The sequence below is a fragment of the Glandiceps talaboti genome, chromosome 14, assembly GCF_964340395.1.
Source record: "Glandiceps talaboti chromosome 14, keGlaTala1.1, whole genome shotgun sequence".
Taxonomy (NCBI): Eukaryota; Metazoa; Hemichordata; class Enteropneusta; family Spengelidae; genus Glandiceps; species Glandiceps talaboti.
The window spans coordinates 12,616,991-12,634,425 of NC_135562.1; the positions used below are offsets into that span (position 1 = coordinate 12,616,991).

At 37.4% G+C, this 17,435-nt stretch overlaps 1 protein-coding gene across 1 annotated transcript; it reads right to left on the reverse strand.

Moving 5' to 3' along the window:
* Positions 1 to 3,353: 3,353 nt before the first annotated feature.
* Positions 3,354 to 9,683, reverse strand: LOC144445943 (lipopolysaccharide-induced tumor necrosis factor-alpha factor homolog). Its single transcript, XM_078135599.1, has 4 exons — positions 9,624 to 9,683; positions 6,335 to 6,629; positions 5,857 to 5,998; positions 3,354 to 4,621 (listed from the first exon to the last, which is right to left on the reverse strand). Exons 2-4 carry the CDS (start codon positions 6,612 to 6,614, stop codon positions 4,510 to 4,512), a joined length of 534 nt encoding a protein of 177 aa, XP_077991725.1. The 5' UTR covers positions 6,615 to 6,629; positions 9,624 to 9,683; the 3' UTR covers positions 3,354 to 4,509.
* Positions 9,684 to 17,435: the final 7,752 nt, after the last annotated feature.

Sequence of the window (17,435 nt, forward strand, 5' to 3'; positions counted from 1 at the left end):
TCAGCTACTTACCGTTATTTAAACACAGGATTAAATTTATCAGCTGTTACACAATCTACAGGTCGTGTCGTCAACCACCCTTCTACGCACGCAATATTGCGCAAGCCCTTCATGTGTTGACGTAATAGTTCATTCGCTTGGTCCCTTTTTTCAATTTCTCCAGTGTGCGCAGCTGCCAACGTAACGCTCATCCTGATTGGCTACTCAAAAGTGCTAGATTCAAACGGGATTGCGTAATTACACCGGTTCAGGTGTGGGAAGGTGGCGATCACTCGGAACAAAAACAAACGACGCAAAACGATGGAAATAGATGTAAATAAAGCATTTAGCCGCTTTCACCACATCGGATTTTAATCAGATTGAGTCTCCCCAGACTTATTATAGCACACTTCTGATACGTGGCTAGACTGGAGTCAAGAAGTGTTACTATAGCATGGGCAAATATTTCAACTGTAAAGAACTGTTATCCTTTTTTTTATTACTGGCAAATAAAGTTCTGAGTGATAAAATTGTTTTCTAAGTAATTTGTACACTGCATTTATTAGCAATAATGGAAAGCTTTGATAATTTTTTCTTCTAATTCTTGATCAAAACACCAGTGAATCTGCTGAATTTGTGTAACTTGAATCTTGTCAACATGTTTGCAAAGGGCATGTACAGTTCATGTTACAATTTAGTATGATTACTTACACTGAGGGTTACATTTTGCAAATCTGTTCTTGGGGGAGGGTCATATTTGACATTTCAATGTTTAGAGGAAACGGTACTATCCAAGGTCCTAATCGGGTATATCGTTAGTGAATTCGGCAAATTAATTGACCTTTCATCAACATTTACCAAAAAGAAATGTATTAAAGATGACGTGATAACACTTACAAACGAATAATGCTGTGAAAGGGTCTGTCGAAAACTGTATCGGCACATTCGCCGAGCACTGAGACACGGAAACCAACAGCATTCAGTGCACTGGTCGAGATTTCAGTGAGTGAATGCGTTGCTTTGTTCTGACGGCGGAGTGCGTCACGTGACAGGTATCTCTGGTCTTGATCTAATGCGTAAATATGAATGTATAATCTCATCGCCTATCTCATATTATATTTTCCATAGACAAATAAACATGTGATCCAAACTAATCGTATCATCAGTTTGACAGAGTGACCGGTCAAGTGTACATAGTGGAAGTTGGATATGGCTGTGAATCAACACTGAAAGAAGTCTGGATTCCGACTGTGGTATACTACCACAAATGAGTCAATTCGGAGTCTTGAGATGCAATTTAAAATTCATTCACAGCCACCAACACAGTCATTAACGTCATGTCCTTGTTAATCAATAACAAAATTCTAAACAAGAACACAGTCCCTTATAAAGTTAGTGTTTATTGGGGCAGTTATGTAATGTCCAAATATGGTATATTTGTCATCTCATCAGGATGCTACTTATATACTATTTACGTCATTATATGAGCTTGGGGTTCACTGACTAGAGAGTGAGCAACCTTTTGTGCTAATCGAGGGAGTTTGACCAGACTGTGGTAGTGGACCACAGATGGAATCCAGGCAACACTGAAAGTTGAAGTTTATAATGATTTTGAACGCCAAGAGAACAATTTTTATATTTAACCAACACTGAAACTAAACAACGACAAAGAATATCATGGCCGATACAACAGTAGGATCTTATGGGTTTCAAAAATGAACTTTTTCCCAAGGAACGTCTGATAGAAAGCACAGAATCACCGTCAAACAGACCACCATATATTTAGGCTGATACATTTGATCCAGGGCATATCCTATTAGGAGGACACACCAACTTCGTGATCGGCGTCCGTAACACAAATGAAAGCACACAATTACCATGTATATTCAGAAACTCATCAAGATAGGAATATAAGTACAAACTCTGTACTAAGCACAACGTAGTTTACGATATATGATAATATCTATATACACTCACCGATAATTTCACCTATTGAACAAAATTGTGTAGAATATTGAATAATTTGTAGTTTTTCAGTTTTGGAAACAGGGCAAACACGTACGTGACTGTCCTCCGTAGTCCAGAGCTGTCGAATGAATGATTACGTCATATGTTGGCTTGCTGTCAAGGGAATTATCTATGATCACCGGGGGGAATGCCCCTATTGTATGTGTAAGATTCTGTCATTCCTTGTTGTTTATTTGCACCTGGAATGTTTAGACATTTTCCCGCATGAAAAGTACGTCCCCACTCACTTGAAACAATAACGAATGTAAAAAGAAAATCTGCATTCACAATATACACAACAATGCTTTAAGTTGGTATATTTTTTGCCTCGAGTATGCGTTTTACGTCTGATGTTTGTTTCTCCAGCGTACCAGAGATGGCGCACATTCGAACATGCACACTTGGGATATATTATGTGTGTATTACATCTTAATTGTCATTTAATTAACATTCATAGGGTATTGATTAAGATACCATGCCAGGTGTCCTTCCTTCTCCGTCCTGCGAAGAGACAGCCATGAAACCTGGGATTACCAGAAATGCTGGTATAAAATACGATGCGATTCCTAATTAAAGTTTGTTTTGGTGGTGGTTCCGACATAGATTACGTTATGAATATATCTCGGGTAAGTCACAGAGAGTAGCGAGTGTGCAATCGATCGATCAATCAATCAATCAATCAATCAATCAATCAATCAATCAATCAATCAATCAATCAATCAATCAATCAATCAATCAATCAATCAATCAATCGACCAACCGACCTATTGATTGATTGATTGATTATTTGATTAAAGTATTAAATTTTTGTGGTGAAATAGTAGCATTACTTATTTTTTCATGTCTCATTGATCAATTGACTGGTTAATTTTGTGGTGATATGTTACTTTTTTATTGGTTGTTTTTCTCTTTCTTTCAGACCGCTTAGGCCTGAGATTACGCGTGATAGTTTCAGGATCCATGAAGAGAGGGCTCTCTCTGCTTTCGTTCACATGTACTACACTTCTATTTCACAGTCATTTCAATTTTTGTTCTGGGAATTCATAACGACTACAAGTCTTAATGTACACTGGGACCACATTACATAGTGAGAGAAAAGATTCAGGTCTGAGTGGTATTACTCTAACTTCGATATGCTCGAGTAAAGTGGAGTCAGGATCTTCATCCCGAGATTGTTTAGTTGATTGATTGATAAATCGATTATAACTTCATTAACACATCATCTATAGTGGATTACAATATTCAAGAAAGAAAGGAAGCAAACAAGCAAAAACATTACAGTTTCTTTTTTTTATTCATTTACTTATTCTCAGTATTTCATTTCATAAAGGTTTAATACACGCATTGAAAAGAATGCTGTGTTGTAAATGATGTTAAACAGGATGAGCATGTAGTTTGGATTAGGTGAGATACCAAGTACATATAATAGTGAAACTAACTACTAAGTTTCATGGTTTAAGATAAACACAGATCTAGAATTAAACTCTCACTGCAAAAGTGTTTCCCTGTGTAGTCTGTATTGTCAATGTAAAGCTGGAAATTTTGATGCAGTCTATGTATTCTGCAATAGTAGACTGGCATCACTAACCAAAGTCACAACAAACGCTTTGGCAGTGCGCAGTGATTGTGCGCAGTTGTGGTTGTATTTTTCAAAACATTAAACTGTGGCCAGTCACTCTGAACGCGACATCTCATTTAATCTAAATTACTTGCTCATTCTGTGTTAAAGCTGTAAATATACTGGCTAATGAGACTGGAACGTCTAAACTCCCATACCCATGTACGTGAGAGCAGTCAAAACTGATAACCCGATTCTCTGTAGTGGTCTGAGCCTGATACGCGCAACGCAGATTGACTGCATAAATTAACGTGAAATGCGTCTCTGAAATGAACTATCTACACTTTAATTGTTACTTTGTTCGAGAAAAATCCTATTCATTCTCAGTTAAATCAAGGAATAATGTTTGAAAACAATTTTTAGTATATGGTTGCCGAATACTGTGAAAACTCTATGTGAATAAAACAAGGTTTGTTAACGGTTGACCAGAAATGTTTTCGTTATTTCAAAAGGACCAGAGGCCAGTATCAATATATCAAAGTTTAGCGAGTTATTACTTGTAAGAACTTTAATTTTCAGTGAACTTCGTCTCCTAGACGCATTCTCCCTTATCTCGGATAAGGAATAAAATATCCCTTGATTTCGATTAATACGCTCTCGTGTAAATAATTAGTCTGTAAGGTACGCCGTGACGGGGCGCCCTCAACCATCGGCCAACCCCTAACACGTCGTGTGAGAGGAGGCCGGTGAGGGCGAAACGTCACGACGTATCTTACAGTCTAGTAAATAATATACCTGACAATTTTGTCAAGCTTATAAATCCTTTCTTTGCTTAAGATTTTGAAATTAAGTTTAACTTAACAAGAATCAAGTGAGTAGAATAAAGTTTGTCGTCCATTTAAAAACTTGTCTCAATCACACTGTCATGGGTGTTGCTTCCCGGTCACTCAGTGGTTGCTGGTTGATCACGCACGGTTGTATTTACCGAGTATAGTATTACAGTTAGGACAGTGGTGAGTAACGTCCTTCAGGGATGAGATGCAGAAGGGTATGAAACACAGACAGCAAATCCAACCACTGAAGTTAAGGAAAACAAAATGTTAAAACGAGGATATCACAACTTGAAGAGACTCACATAATATCGGCTTTTCTTTCTCTTTCTCATGATTAGGAAACCCTAAAATTTCACTTCATTACTATCAATTCTGCAACGTGACCTCTCAGAGATTTAAAATATTGGCTAATGATTTGTTTGCTAATTTTTATTTGTTTTATCTGTTTTATTTGTGAAATGTCAACCTCTGTTTTTATAATTCTATATTTAGTCTATAGTATGATAGTAACATAGGTTGACATCTCCCAAACCCTTTTCTCGGTCAAGGGGGAAAGAGTAATTCATATTGATGAGCCACTGTAAAGACATTAAAAACCAATGGCGGGATAATTGAAACAAGTTACAAATATACATACATGTTCACTTTATTTATAAAAGTCATATGGCACCTTCCAATATTATTTTAAATCAATATAATTATATTACACTCTCTCTCTCTCCCTCTCTCTCTCTCTCTCTCTCTCTCTCTCTCTCTCTCTCTCTCTCTCTCTCTCTCTCTCTCTCTCTCTCTCTCTCTCTCTCTCTCTCTCTCTCTCTCTCTCTCTCTCTCTCTCTATAAATGAAAGAAGACGAGTATGATATTGTATTATGGATTGATTTACACTACGGACCGTTTCACCCGAAGGATCATCAGGTGTAATACTGTAGTCGTTTACTTTATATCCTTTATGTACAGTACAACGACTACAATATTACACTTGACGATCCGTAGTAACATCATACTCGTCTTCTTTCATTATTATGTATGATAGCTCTCCAAAGAGATTGATCACTCTACTTGGCGAAAGAAGAACGAAACTCTCTCTCTCTCTCTCTCTCTCTCTCTCTCTCTCTCTCTCTCTCTCTCTCTCTCTCTCTCTCTCTCTCTCTCTCTCTCTCTCTCTCTCTCTCTCTCTCTCTCTCTCTCTCTCTCTCTGTAAATCTACTGGAAGTAGTAAACGAATCACAGCGTTATGTTCGAAATCCCTATGAATAAAGTGTGTATAAAATACAAAAATATGGGTCGAGAGAGACTCATTGTATACTGGAGCGAGGTATCTTAATAGCAAGTAAACAAATTATAATTAGTGAGAGCTTGTAACGCTCCATAAAAAAAAGACAGCAAATGCATACGTGACGAATTGACCCACTTCACCACACTAGCGGGCGCTGCATGCAAGGGATTAAAAGTCAATGTTCACGTATAAAAAAAGCTTACCCAAAGAGACATATAATTCCACATACTACCCAAACCAGCAAACCAGTAGTGTACTCCATACTGCTTACTACATCTTGTTGGCAGGAAGGACATCGTACATTTACAGGATAGTCTTTGTACTGTACTGCTATAACAGGCATCGCTAGAGATAGCAATATTATTTTTTAAAAACTGTCTGTAATCGAGCTGTCAAAACATTGTTTGCTAGACTGTGTATGTAGTGAATTACGTCACGAGAATCAGGATTCGTGTTATCCGATACGATGGTATGATGTGGCTGTTTTGTGTATTCCTGTGATGTCATATTTCTCTCAGTGTGTAGGATTTTGCGTTTCGTCATGTTATGTTACGTGTTCCATGTCGATATAACGCACACTATATGCGTGGACTTGATTTTAGCCATGGATACATATGGCACTACATGTTTCTAACCAAATTGGTAGAATATACGACTTTTACCAGACTGAGTATACTTTACCTGTAGGTTGCTGGACGACAACCGTCGTGTTGCCATCTGGAGTCGCGTATGGTATTGCACCATACTGTCCCTGAGGAGGGTACTGTCCCTGAGGAGGGTACTGTCCCTGAGGGGGGTACTGTCCCTGTGGAGGGTATGGGGCCTGGGTAGGGTACGGGGCCTGCGTCGGGTATGGTACCTGTCCAGGTGTTTGTTCGGGGTAAGCTGGTGGGTCGTCTGGACCAGGTGCATCCAGAGGGTGAGATTGGTTAGCCTCAGCTGCTTTATCCATCTCAGACATCGTGGGCTCAGATTTCTAAAATGAAAACGATCAATGAGAACACGAGATATCCAAATATGTTTCACCTAACAGTGTATTACTATTAATAAAAAGCTTCAATTGTTGACTAATACCACCGACACGCACATACGATATCATCACCATGTTAACTAAACATATACAATGTCTGGTGAGTAAGATTAAAACCTGTCATGGAAGTAATACAAGTTTTCAAATAATGGAATAGTCTATTTATTTCACCATTTTTTTTCATTTGTTTGCCTTCCTGTCTGACCTGCAGTATATAGTACCTTACAAACCGACAGAGTTTATTCTCATAAAACATAAAAATCATAACACTTCACTTCAGCTCCGTCTTCATGTATGTATGTATGTATGTATGTATGTATGTATGTATGTATGTATGTATGTATGTATGTCTGTCTGTATGTATGTATGTATGTATGTATGTATGTATGTATGTCTGTATGTATGTATGTATGTATGTATGTATGTATGTATGTATGTATGTATGTATGTATGTATGTATGTATGTATGTATGTATGTATGTATGTCTGTCTGTCTGTCTGTCTGTCTGTCTGTCTGTCTGTATGTATGTATGTATGTATGTATGTATGTATGTATGTATGTCTGTATGTATGTATGTATGTATGTATGTATGTATGTATGTATGTATGTATGTATGTATGTATGTATGTATGTATGTATGTATGTATGTATGTATGTATGTATGTATGTACGTACGTACGTACGTACGTATGTATATCTGTCTGTCTGTCTGTCTGTCTGTCTGTCTGTCTGTCTATCTGTCTGTCTGTCTGTCTGTCTGTCTGTCTGGCTGTATGTATCATGTATGTATGTATGTTCCTATGTATACTTCATGGTCATACTGTACACGAGGGGAATCATTACTAGTACTTTTACTTAGATACGTTGGCATTGATCATTTTAGATTAGTACTATTTTGATACAAACAGGATATAAATCATTGCCATATCTAATCATTGTCAGAAAATAAATAGACTGGGGTGATATCAAACAACATTGCAAAGCTAATGTATGTCAAATGAGAAACTAATCAGTGGGGTAAAGTCGGCAAATATACCTGAATATTACCTAGAACTCGGACAGGGAGCTATTCAACTTTATCTGTTGTTGTTGTTGTTGTTGTTGTTGTTGTTGTTGTTGTTGTTGTTGTTGATGATGATGATGATGATGAGGAGGATGATGATAATGTTGTTGTTGTTGTTGTTGTTGTTGTTGTTGTTGTTGGTGATGATGATGATGATGGAGGCTTATGGTAAACCACAAAATATCACGAGGATAATATCAGAGACTGAGCGCACCTGTAAGAGGTCATCAACAAATCGTTGAACTCCTGGTCAAATTCCTAGAACAATTAATTATTAACTTAGAATCTATACTCTTAGGCTATTGTCAATAGCATAGCTTATAGACAGTTACATGTACGGAATTTCAATATAGCCCCAACACAAAGAAAAATCAAATGATATATGAAATTTCTGGTGCTGAATACCGTAGCCTCTCTACTGGGTGAGGAATCTGTAACTCCGCTAAACTCGTTCTCTATCAATAGTGAATGACATCATGGCTAGCTGGCTTAACACATACTAGTATATTCCTGGGGACGCCGTACGCTGTCAATTCAGATAGCTCAGTCTCTGGGATAAGGAGTTAAGAGTAAAGAGGAAGCCTGTCGCTACGCTAGTGTTATATGGCATTAGAGATAAACTGCGAGCGCCGTGAAATAGGCTAATACAAATAGCCAGGTTGCTAATATTCATAATCACGTGAATATTGAGCCAGCATGAATCATCAGGTATGACCGTCAGGTGTGGTCGTATCACTCCCACACTCTCTATAAGGCTGTATTAATTTTAAAACATATAAGTAAACTCTCTAAAACGTCGACCTCTTTTAAAAACCGAACGGCAACTTTTCAAAATCGTTGAAGTCCTCATCTCTATATATAGAACACCTTACTGTGTCACCTCACTGACTACACTTCACATGACATATTTTAATTCACTATTTACTTACATAGATATAAGTGTGAACTGTTTGTTCAGTTTGGCTGTATATTAACTTCTTCTCATCATGGCAACTGTAATTTCGTCTACATACTTTGCAAATAATTTATGTCCGAGCCACCACCACCACCACCAAAAATAAAACTTTCAGTGGGTATGACGTCACATTTAACCCCCCCCCCCGTCAGTTTATTGTCTGTTTCAAGTTTTGCCATTTTTGTTTAACTCTTAAATTGTAAAGCTGACGTCAGATTTTAACCCTTGGTTTCGTCGTAAATGCGACTGGAATGATTTGTTGTCGTTTCCGTTCATGTAATCATTCGCCGGGTTGTAGTGAGCAGTTATTACGTAAGCGGAGACGACGACGGATCTTTCAGTCTACGGCGTAAATATGAATGTATAATCTCAATGCCTGAGTCATATTTTCAAGGACACGGAACCAGGGTTATACGGACTCCAAACTAATCGTATAATCAAGTTGACAAGCGTGTGTTGAAGTGTAAAGAAAGGAAGTTAGAGGTGACGGTGAATCAACGCTGAAAATCCAAGTTTATAGAATTATGTTAAAAGTCATTAAAACAATTAATATGTTTAAACACAATTGCTGAAATGAAACAACAACAAAAACGACTACCATGACCAATACAAAAGTAGTATCTCACGGGATTCAAAGCTGAACTTTTTTTTCCAAATGAACGTCTGATAGAAAACACGGATTCTCCATCAAGCAGACCACCATATGTACATGCTAATACTTAGGTTGTATCTAAAATATTGACCCAGTGTCTATTCGTTTTAAGGTCATGGTAACTCGTGACCGGCCTCCATGACGCAAACAACACCATTACCACGTATAGTCTTTTTCTTTTAAGCAGAGACTGATTTCTATACAGAAATAATAAGTATACATTCTAACACAACGTAGGCTACGATACATGAGTATGTATATATACTCACCAGAATAATAGTTATCCAGTTTAGAAGCAGAAGGCTAGTACGTAACCGTCCTCCGTAGTACAGTGCTGCCGAAGCGATGACTATTGACGACGTGATGTCACGGAATTATCTATGATCACCGGGGGAATACCCCTATTGTATGTGTAAGCATCTGTCATTCCTTTGTCGTTTAGGTGCACTTGGAATGTTTAGACATATGTCCATATGAAAAATACATCCTTACAAGCTCGGAAAAACACCGAAATTAAAATAAAAACTGCATTAACTACATACACATCAATACCGCTAAATGATACAAGTGTGAATGTATGGTATGCTTGGGGATTATACCGGATATGCTTAAAGTTGCATTTGGAACATGCATGTTTCTGCCTCGAACGATAACGTTTAAGATTTGATTTTTTCTCTAGCGTACTAGAGAGGGCGCCATCCAATTCTAACTATCATGTATACTTGGGCTATTCAGTGTGTATTACATCTTATTCGTCATATAATTTACATATAATTTACATGTAGTGTATTGACCGGTTGACTAAAACGCTAGTTTGATATCAGCCAAACACACTGCTTCACCCTCAAGAGCCAATGGTTCAAGTTGTCAATGGTACGTACACAAAGGAAGTCCCCTCGAAAGTTCACTTACTATTGAATAGCAATTTTTTTTAAAAAGCACACATATCCTATAACGCCTGTTAACATAGCTCTTGGTTTTAATGAACAATTTGCATAATTAATGATTTTATGCAATTAGACTGTATCTTGATTATGACATTTCAAATTTCATATAATTTACTACATATATCAACCATAATAATGCGCACCTGTCCTATGAAGTTTGGCTTTCAATTTTGAGGAGTAATATGCATAAATTAATGATATTCGGCAGTTAAGATTTATCTGAAAAATGCAAGTTTCAGATATTATATAATTTGATGTATTCATTGATGATAAAAAAGTGCACAAATTGTTATAGTTTTTGATAGTGATATGCTATTTGCATAATCAATGATTTTCGATAATGAGACTACACTTTGGAATGGAAGCTTCAAATTCCATATATTTTGGTACATTATCATACATCAAACATAACAAAATACACGTACTTGAAAGCTTAATCATGTAACTTTGAAATGTGCATAAATTATTTTTTTTATAAAAACGTTCAAGTTTTATATAATTCACATAGTTAATTTTCCAAAACGGGTGTACATCATTGTATAATAACTATAGCCCAGAATTTTGCATTCCGACTATGTGTGTAGGAACAAAAGAAACTATGGTTTTGCCCTTATGGGAGGCATTCAGTTTAAATCTGGTATCTTAAGTAGTCTGAACTGTCGACCAACAAACCCCGATATAATGGCGAGTTAAATTCTATCAAAGACTGAACCCTGGCATACACGACCGGTCACTTTAGTTGACCTCACCATTATATTCTCTAAACTTTAACCACGGTCAGATGACCATATAGATATTCAATTGAGTGCGGCTGATGTTGGATTGTGACCAGACGCCACCCACTCAGATGACAAAAACGATGAACCCTAACCTTTGACCATCTATGCAACAATTATCATCTTATCTTGCTAGATATAAGATATGACAGATTGCTACTTTGCGTTTGGCCCTGAAACACTGTCTAAGAGTTGGGGTGTTGCCAAGGAAACACCATCAATAATTTGCAAACGGTGTTCTGAATGAACCCGTAACTGACATATTCAGGCTAAGGCTTAAACCTTTGACCGAATTTAGAGATACAGAGTAAACCACAATACCGTCAAAATTGCTACGACCTGAACCAATTGATGTAGCAAGGGGTGGTGATGGATATCAGAGGACTGTGTTCAAAACGAAAGACCACTGTCGTTTCTTCTTGCATGTTAGTAAGTTCGTCATGTCGTGCAATAGATACACAAATATGTAATATACCTCTTCCCAGGGCTAGGGTTACAATAACGGGGGGGGGGGGGATGCTGCGATAAAAACATTTTGCTCAAAATGTGGTCATAGCCCACCCCAGTTCTCTCAAAACATTCTAGCCCCACCTATCAACTCAAGAATTTTCGTATCCCTGCCGCTCCACATACACAGAAAATATGTGCTGTAAGTTGTACCCCTCACCCTCTGTAAATATATACTAAATATTAAAGTGACAATCGACTTCTTTGTTCATACGTTTTCTTTACGAATATATTTGGGCTGTGTAATTATAAGTAGAACAACAATATCGACTAGGTTTCGCTTTAATCTTGAATTGGGGCGGAGAGTGCTTCCCCACGATGACCGCTGTAGGGGAGGATGTGGCAAAAGACGAAAATCATTCCGAAAATTTGGACAATATCGTGTACGAGATAATTTAGAGAAATAACACATCAAAACAATATGTACTGGAAGTCCTAAATACTTGAATACAGTCTTTCTACGATACTCCGAGGGGAGATTGATATCTAAGTTATCTCAATTTTTTTCTTAAATGGATAGATACCCTCTAGTTAATGGTCTACAGATTGGCTGACCTTTACAAATTTAACATACTTTATATAACATATTAAATAACTACTGCAGAGACTCCAAATGAGTATTCTGAGGACCAGCGACCTTATGCAGGGCAGCGTGAATTTTTAAAGGTAAACGGTTTTAAATTGATATTATGGCATTGACTGTGCAAGCCAGATAATGTTACGCTTTTGTAGTAACCTAACGCTCGTCGAGTTTATCACATGGTTAAATGTAATATTGGTAGAACAAATGTTTCAGTTCTCAATGATATTAATGCTGATGCGGGGACCGGGTGGCATTTCACCTGGGTGGTGAACGCAGACTGGATAGCTAGCTGTCGCAGTTAAACAAGAAAATAGAGTTAGCAAAAATCTAAATGAACTATACGCGACTGAAAATCATTTTTAAAGTCGTACATTTGTTTTTTTATGTTTTTGACTCCGTTGTTATATTATGTCGAACTCTTCTTTCATTTTCATGTTGTGATTCTGATCGATTAAACGAATAGCTGATGTCATGGTGACGAACTGATGACATCACGTTAAGATATTTAATACTAACGTTAATACAATCTACCACGCTTTTAAGCTCCTGTACCAATTTTACGTTGAACTTCCTCTTCACTAGAGGCACTTAGCTAAAATGACATATTATTAATAGATGCCTTGACAATGTGTTATTGGTATGAGTTTCACTTTAATTTCGTTAAAATATTTGTAGGAACTATAGCAAACAGCAGGACAAACATAACGCACTAGACAGTAAACTAACATCACGTTGGAAGCTTTTAGCGTAATGCTTGCGTTGTTCTGTTCCAATATTTCACATTATTATATATCTGTGTTACACATTTTATCCGCTTGTTTATTTTCCTTGAGTATGTGGTGTAATTTTTATTTCCTTTTTACATTTCACGAGAGTTTTGGAACAAAACGGGTATTAATGTAAGCATTGGCGAAGATTATTATTTTGTGCGTAACATACGAAAGTTCAAGTCCTAACAGGATATAGAAATATGACGACTGTTTTGTCCACTGTCACAAACCAGATTATATTTCATCTGCTATAAACGTATTGAAAAATCACAAAAACCTCGTGGATGGCACAATAGACAGCCATGTCGTCTAATGACGATTGTTATCTAGGGGAATCGATGTTGGTTGTATCATCCCATGTTTTAGAGTCACGATGGCTTGTTCTTTATATCTGAATCTTACACATCGCCTCCCATATATACAACCATCCGTAGCTTAAAGGGAAGCGCCACTCAAGGAATAAAGTATTTAGGAGATGCAAGGGATACCATTACTCCTATACTTCCATTTTCAGAGTGCATCTAAAACATAATCGTGTCTGCTTTTTAGTAAGACCCATGGTGTATAGCTGAAAGAAATATAAAGGAGAAGAAGAGTTTCAATTTAGTGTTTCTTGGCAACCGAGCGGAAATTATTCAATAACACTTCAGAAGCCAAAGTTTATGAAATACCTTTATTTCCAGGAGTTGCCTTCCGCTTTAACAACCGGTAAGACAATAATAATCTCTTGCGGCAAGTCCAAAGAAAAACGTATCCAAATATCAATAATGGGGTTACGTTTTCGCATTTGTAATGATCATTTTCTTTCTGTTTTTGCAAATTCAAGCTTTTTTAAATTAATTCACTTTAAACGAATTCGGTGAAAAACTTACATAAATGAATTTGTTACAAACTTATTTGTTGATTACAGAATACAGTTAACACAAACCCAGAACAAGAGGTTGGTTAGTTGGTCTGCTAGCTATCATGGGAGCCAGATATTCCCAAGCAAGGATATATCCATGTATGTATGTATGTATGTATGTATGTATGTATGTATGTATGTATGTATGTATGTATACTATGTATGTGTACGTACGTACGTACGTACGTATGTACGTGTACGTACGTACGTGCGCGTATGTACGTAAGTACGCATGTACACATGTACGTATGCACGTTTGTACGTATGTACAGTACAGTTTTCGCCTAAGCTCTCGCCTCAATTCGCGTTCGCATCGCTTCAGCTTCGCTTTCGCTTCGCCTCAATCTCAAGTTTACGGGAGTTCGCTTCAATTAAACATCGCTTTCACTTCGCTTCCTTTTCGCGTTGAGTTCGCATTCGCATCGCACCCCATTCGCATCGCGTCAACTTTGTTTCTGAATCGCATTGTGTGGAACATGCGCTATTATACCCACATATTTGCATGATAAAGGATTTGAAACGAAAAGTATAGATCATTACGGCTACTAAAATTATGCGGGGTTGTACTTTACTTTTCTGTCTACGGCACGATAACCCTTTTGGTTAAATTTGCGTTAATAAATCAGGGCATGCCTTTTGAGGCGAGCGATCGCTCCGCTCGCCTACCGCTCGCGCAAATTAAAATCCACGAGAGCGATTTTCCACTCGCGTGGGCCTCAAACAACCTGTACAACAGCCTGATGTTATTTTATATCATTTTTCAATATGTGGTTACCATAAAAATCAACGTTTATTCGGTAAAATTACGTGGTGGGAGCGTGGAACACTTCCGTGTTCATAATCGTCGATCTCCAGCTGAAGTCAGCGCTGTCATTCATGACCTATTTATGTATCTGAAATTTGCATTGTACTACCCTTATATGGGAAAAATAGTGACGTATTCGAAGCGGGACATGCATGATGTCATGGTATATCATGAATATTGATCAGCTCAGTATACAGGGAGATTTCAACTTTCGCATCATTGCAAATTGCGCAATTACGATTGATACGATGACTGTTTGGAGTTCTCGTTTTCAGCAATCCATCGATGAGTTTAGTTTTAAATTCCGATCGGCCTAGTTTTGTTAGAACGTGGTTTTGGAGACCATCCTACGTGAATGTCTCCTCCGGAACATGAACAACAACTGCGATTTATAGTTGCTACACAAAGTACATGCCCAGAGTTCCGACAATAGCTTGGCGATGTTTTGGAGTTTTGAAAGAATGACAATAAAATATTATACGATTGATTATTTTACAAAATAAAAATAAAACTAATCTGTCGATATTTCTCGTGCAGTTTTCAGAGAAATTCCCGGGCTTTTATTTCATAATCTCCGACACGCAGTTTCATTGTTTTTGTCCGATGATCTATTCAACTGCCGACCACGTCTGTTTTACCGCCATGACTTTATCGACTGCTGTAACATATAAAATATTTGCTCGAATTTTCGCTTTGTCGTGATTTCTAAAACAAAGTAGGTCTGCTGCTCAGACGTGAACGGATCTCGCTACTTTAGTCGGCGACACCGGTCGTCCGTGTGCAGGTACTAGGTGGGGTTACGTGTTATTGTCACGGCACCGGCCGACCAACCCTAACGGGGACGATTTGGTAATTGGGGACAATATAACGCACCCCCCCTAATAAATCCATGCATAGAACCTATCTCAGAATTTTGAGTTTTAGGTTTGTAATGTGCGTAACAGACAGAATTCACGACGTACAGCAGTGAAAACAGATATGCAAATACTTTCACACCTTTCACAGTATCGCTTCACCTTCATTGTTGTTTGACGTGAAGCGACCTTCATTGTTTTTTGATGCGATGCGAACAAGAAGCGAAAGCGAAGCGAAATGACTGCGATGCGAATGCCGTCATGAAGCGATTCTAAGTTACGAAGCGAATTGATTGAAGCGATAATGAGGCGATGCGACTGCGAAGGCGAAGCGAAGCGAACGCGAAAAATGCGACAGCTTAGGCGAAAACTGTACTGTACGTATGTGTGTGCATGTATGTATGTATGTATGTATGTATATATGTACATACGGACGTAGCTCTCTCTCTCTCTCTCTCTCTCTCTCTCTCTCTCTCTCTCTCTCTCTCTCTCTCTCTCTCTCTCTCTCTCTCTCTCTCTCTCTCTCTCTCTCTCTCTCTCCCCAATTAATACACCAGTAAGCATGGTAAAAGAATGCAGCCCAAGTATAAGTATGTGGTATGTCAATGAGACCACCAAAGACGTGATAAAGAAACGGGGAAAAAATTGGAAAGAAGAAAAACAACTGTTGGAACATTTGTCAGAAATTAATATCCGAAACAAAAGCGGAGGTTAGTATTCCAGAAGATGTTTATGGTTATTAAGTTGGGGAATGGGAAGTGGATGGCATAGGATGAGATTGGATTTGAATGTATTGCTAGAAAGATAGAAGGATGTCCTGTTACTACTTAATTTGGATGAATTCACCATTTCGCCCTCGAAGGAAAAGTTATAATGTTTTATCTGTCTGTCTGTCTGTCTGTCTGTCTGTCTGTCTGTCTGTCTGTCTGTCTGTGTCCCCATCAGATATTGCCGCTAAGTGAAATTCTGACTCATCTTTGCCCTTCCCCTTAATTTATTAACTGCTTCTCAGTATTAGCCCATTGCGAGATGAGCTGGTCAGTCAACCTGATCTTCAATGAAACAAAGTTTGATACTCCTTTCTGTTTAAAAGGTAGTTTTGACCTTTCCCTAAATCGAATATACTGTTACACCCTGGAAATCGGAAGAACCTTTCTTTGGTCTTATTTTTAACCCCCCCCCAAAAAAAACAAACAAACCCAAAACAAAACAACAACAACAAACAAACAAACAAAAAGAAAAAAAAGAAAAAAAAAACCCACCACCACCACCACCACCACCACCACCACCACCACCACCACAACAACAACAACAACAACAACAACAACAACAAAAACAAACAAACAAACCAGCATTTGTAAATTATTTCGTACTCTAATGGAATACTTCAAAATAATGTGCATCTTTTCTTAAACATTTCAGATTTGGGATAATGCACAGATCCTAATATGTGGACCCAAACGCAATATAATTTATACTGCAGGAAAAAGAGAAAATACGTTCGAATTCTCAATTGGTCCACGCAATCAAGTGGTTTGCATAGAGAGGTATCACAATGCTGAGCAAGGTAAATTACTATGTATACTACGGGCATATATATATATATATATATATATATATATATATATATATATATATATATATATATATATATATATATATATATATATATATATATATATATATATATAGTAAATAGTATCAAACTCGTAGAATAGAGTGCTCGATGCTTGGGTAAGCAGGGTTGTCTGATGAACGCATTGAGCGTGAAACCCGGAGTTACAACCAAGCACCTCAAGTTCCAACCAACCTACTTTGATTATATATATATATATATATATATATATATATATATATATATATATATATATATATATATATATATATATATATATATATATATATATATATATATATATATATATATGTGTGTGT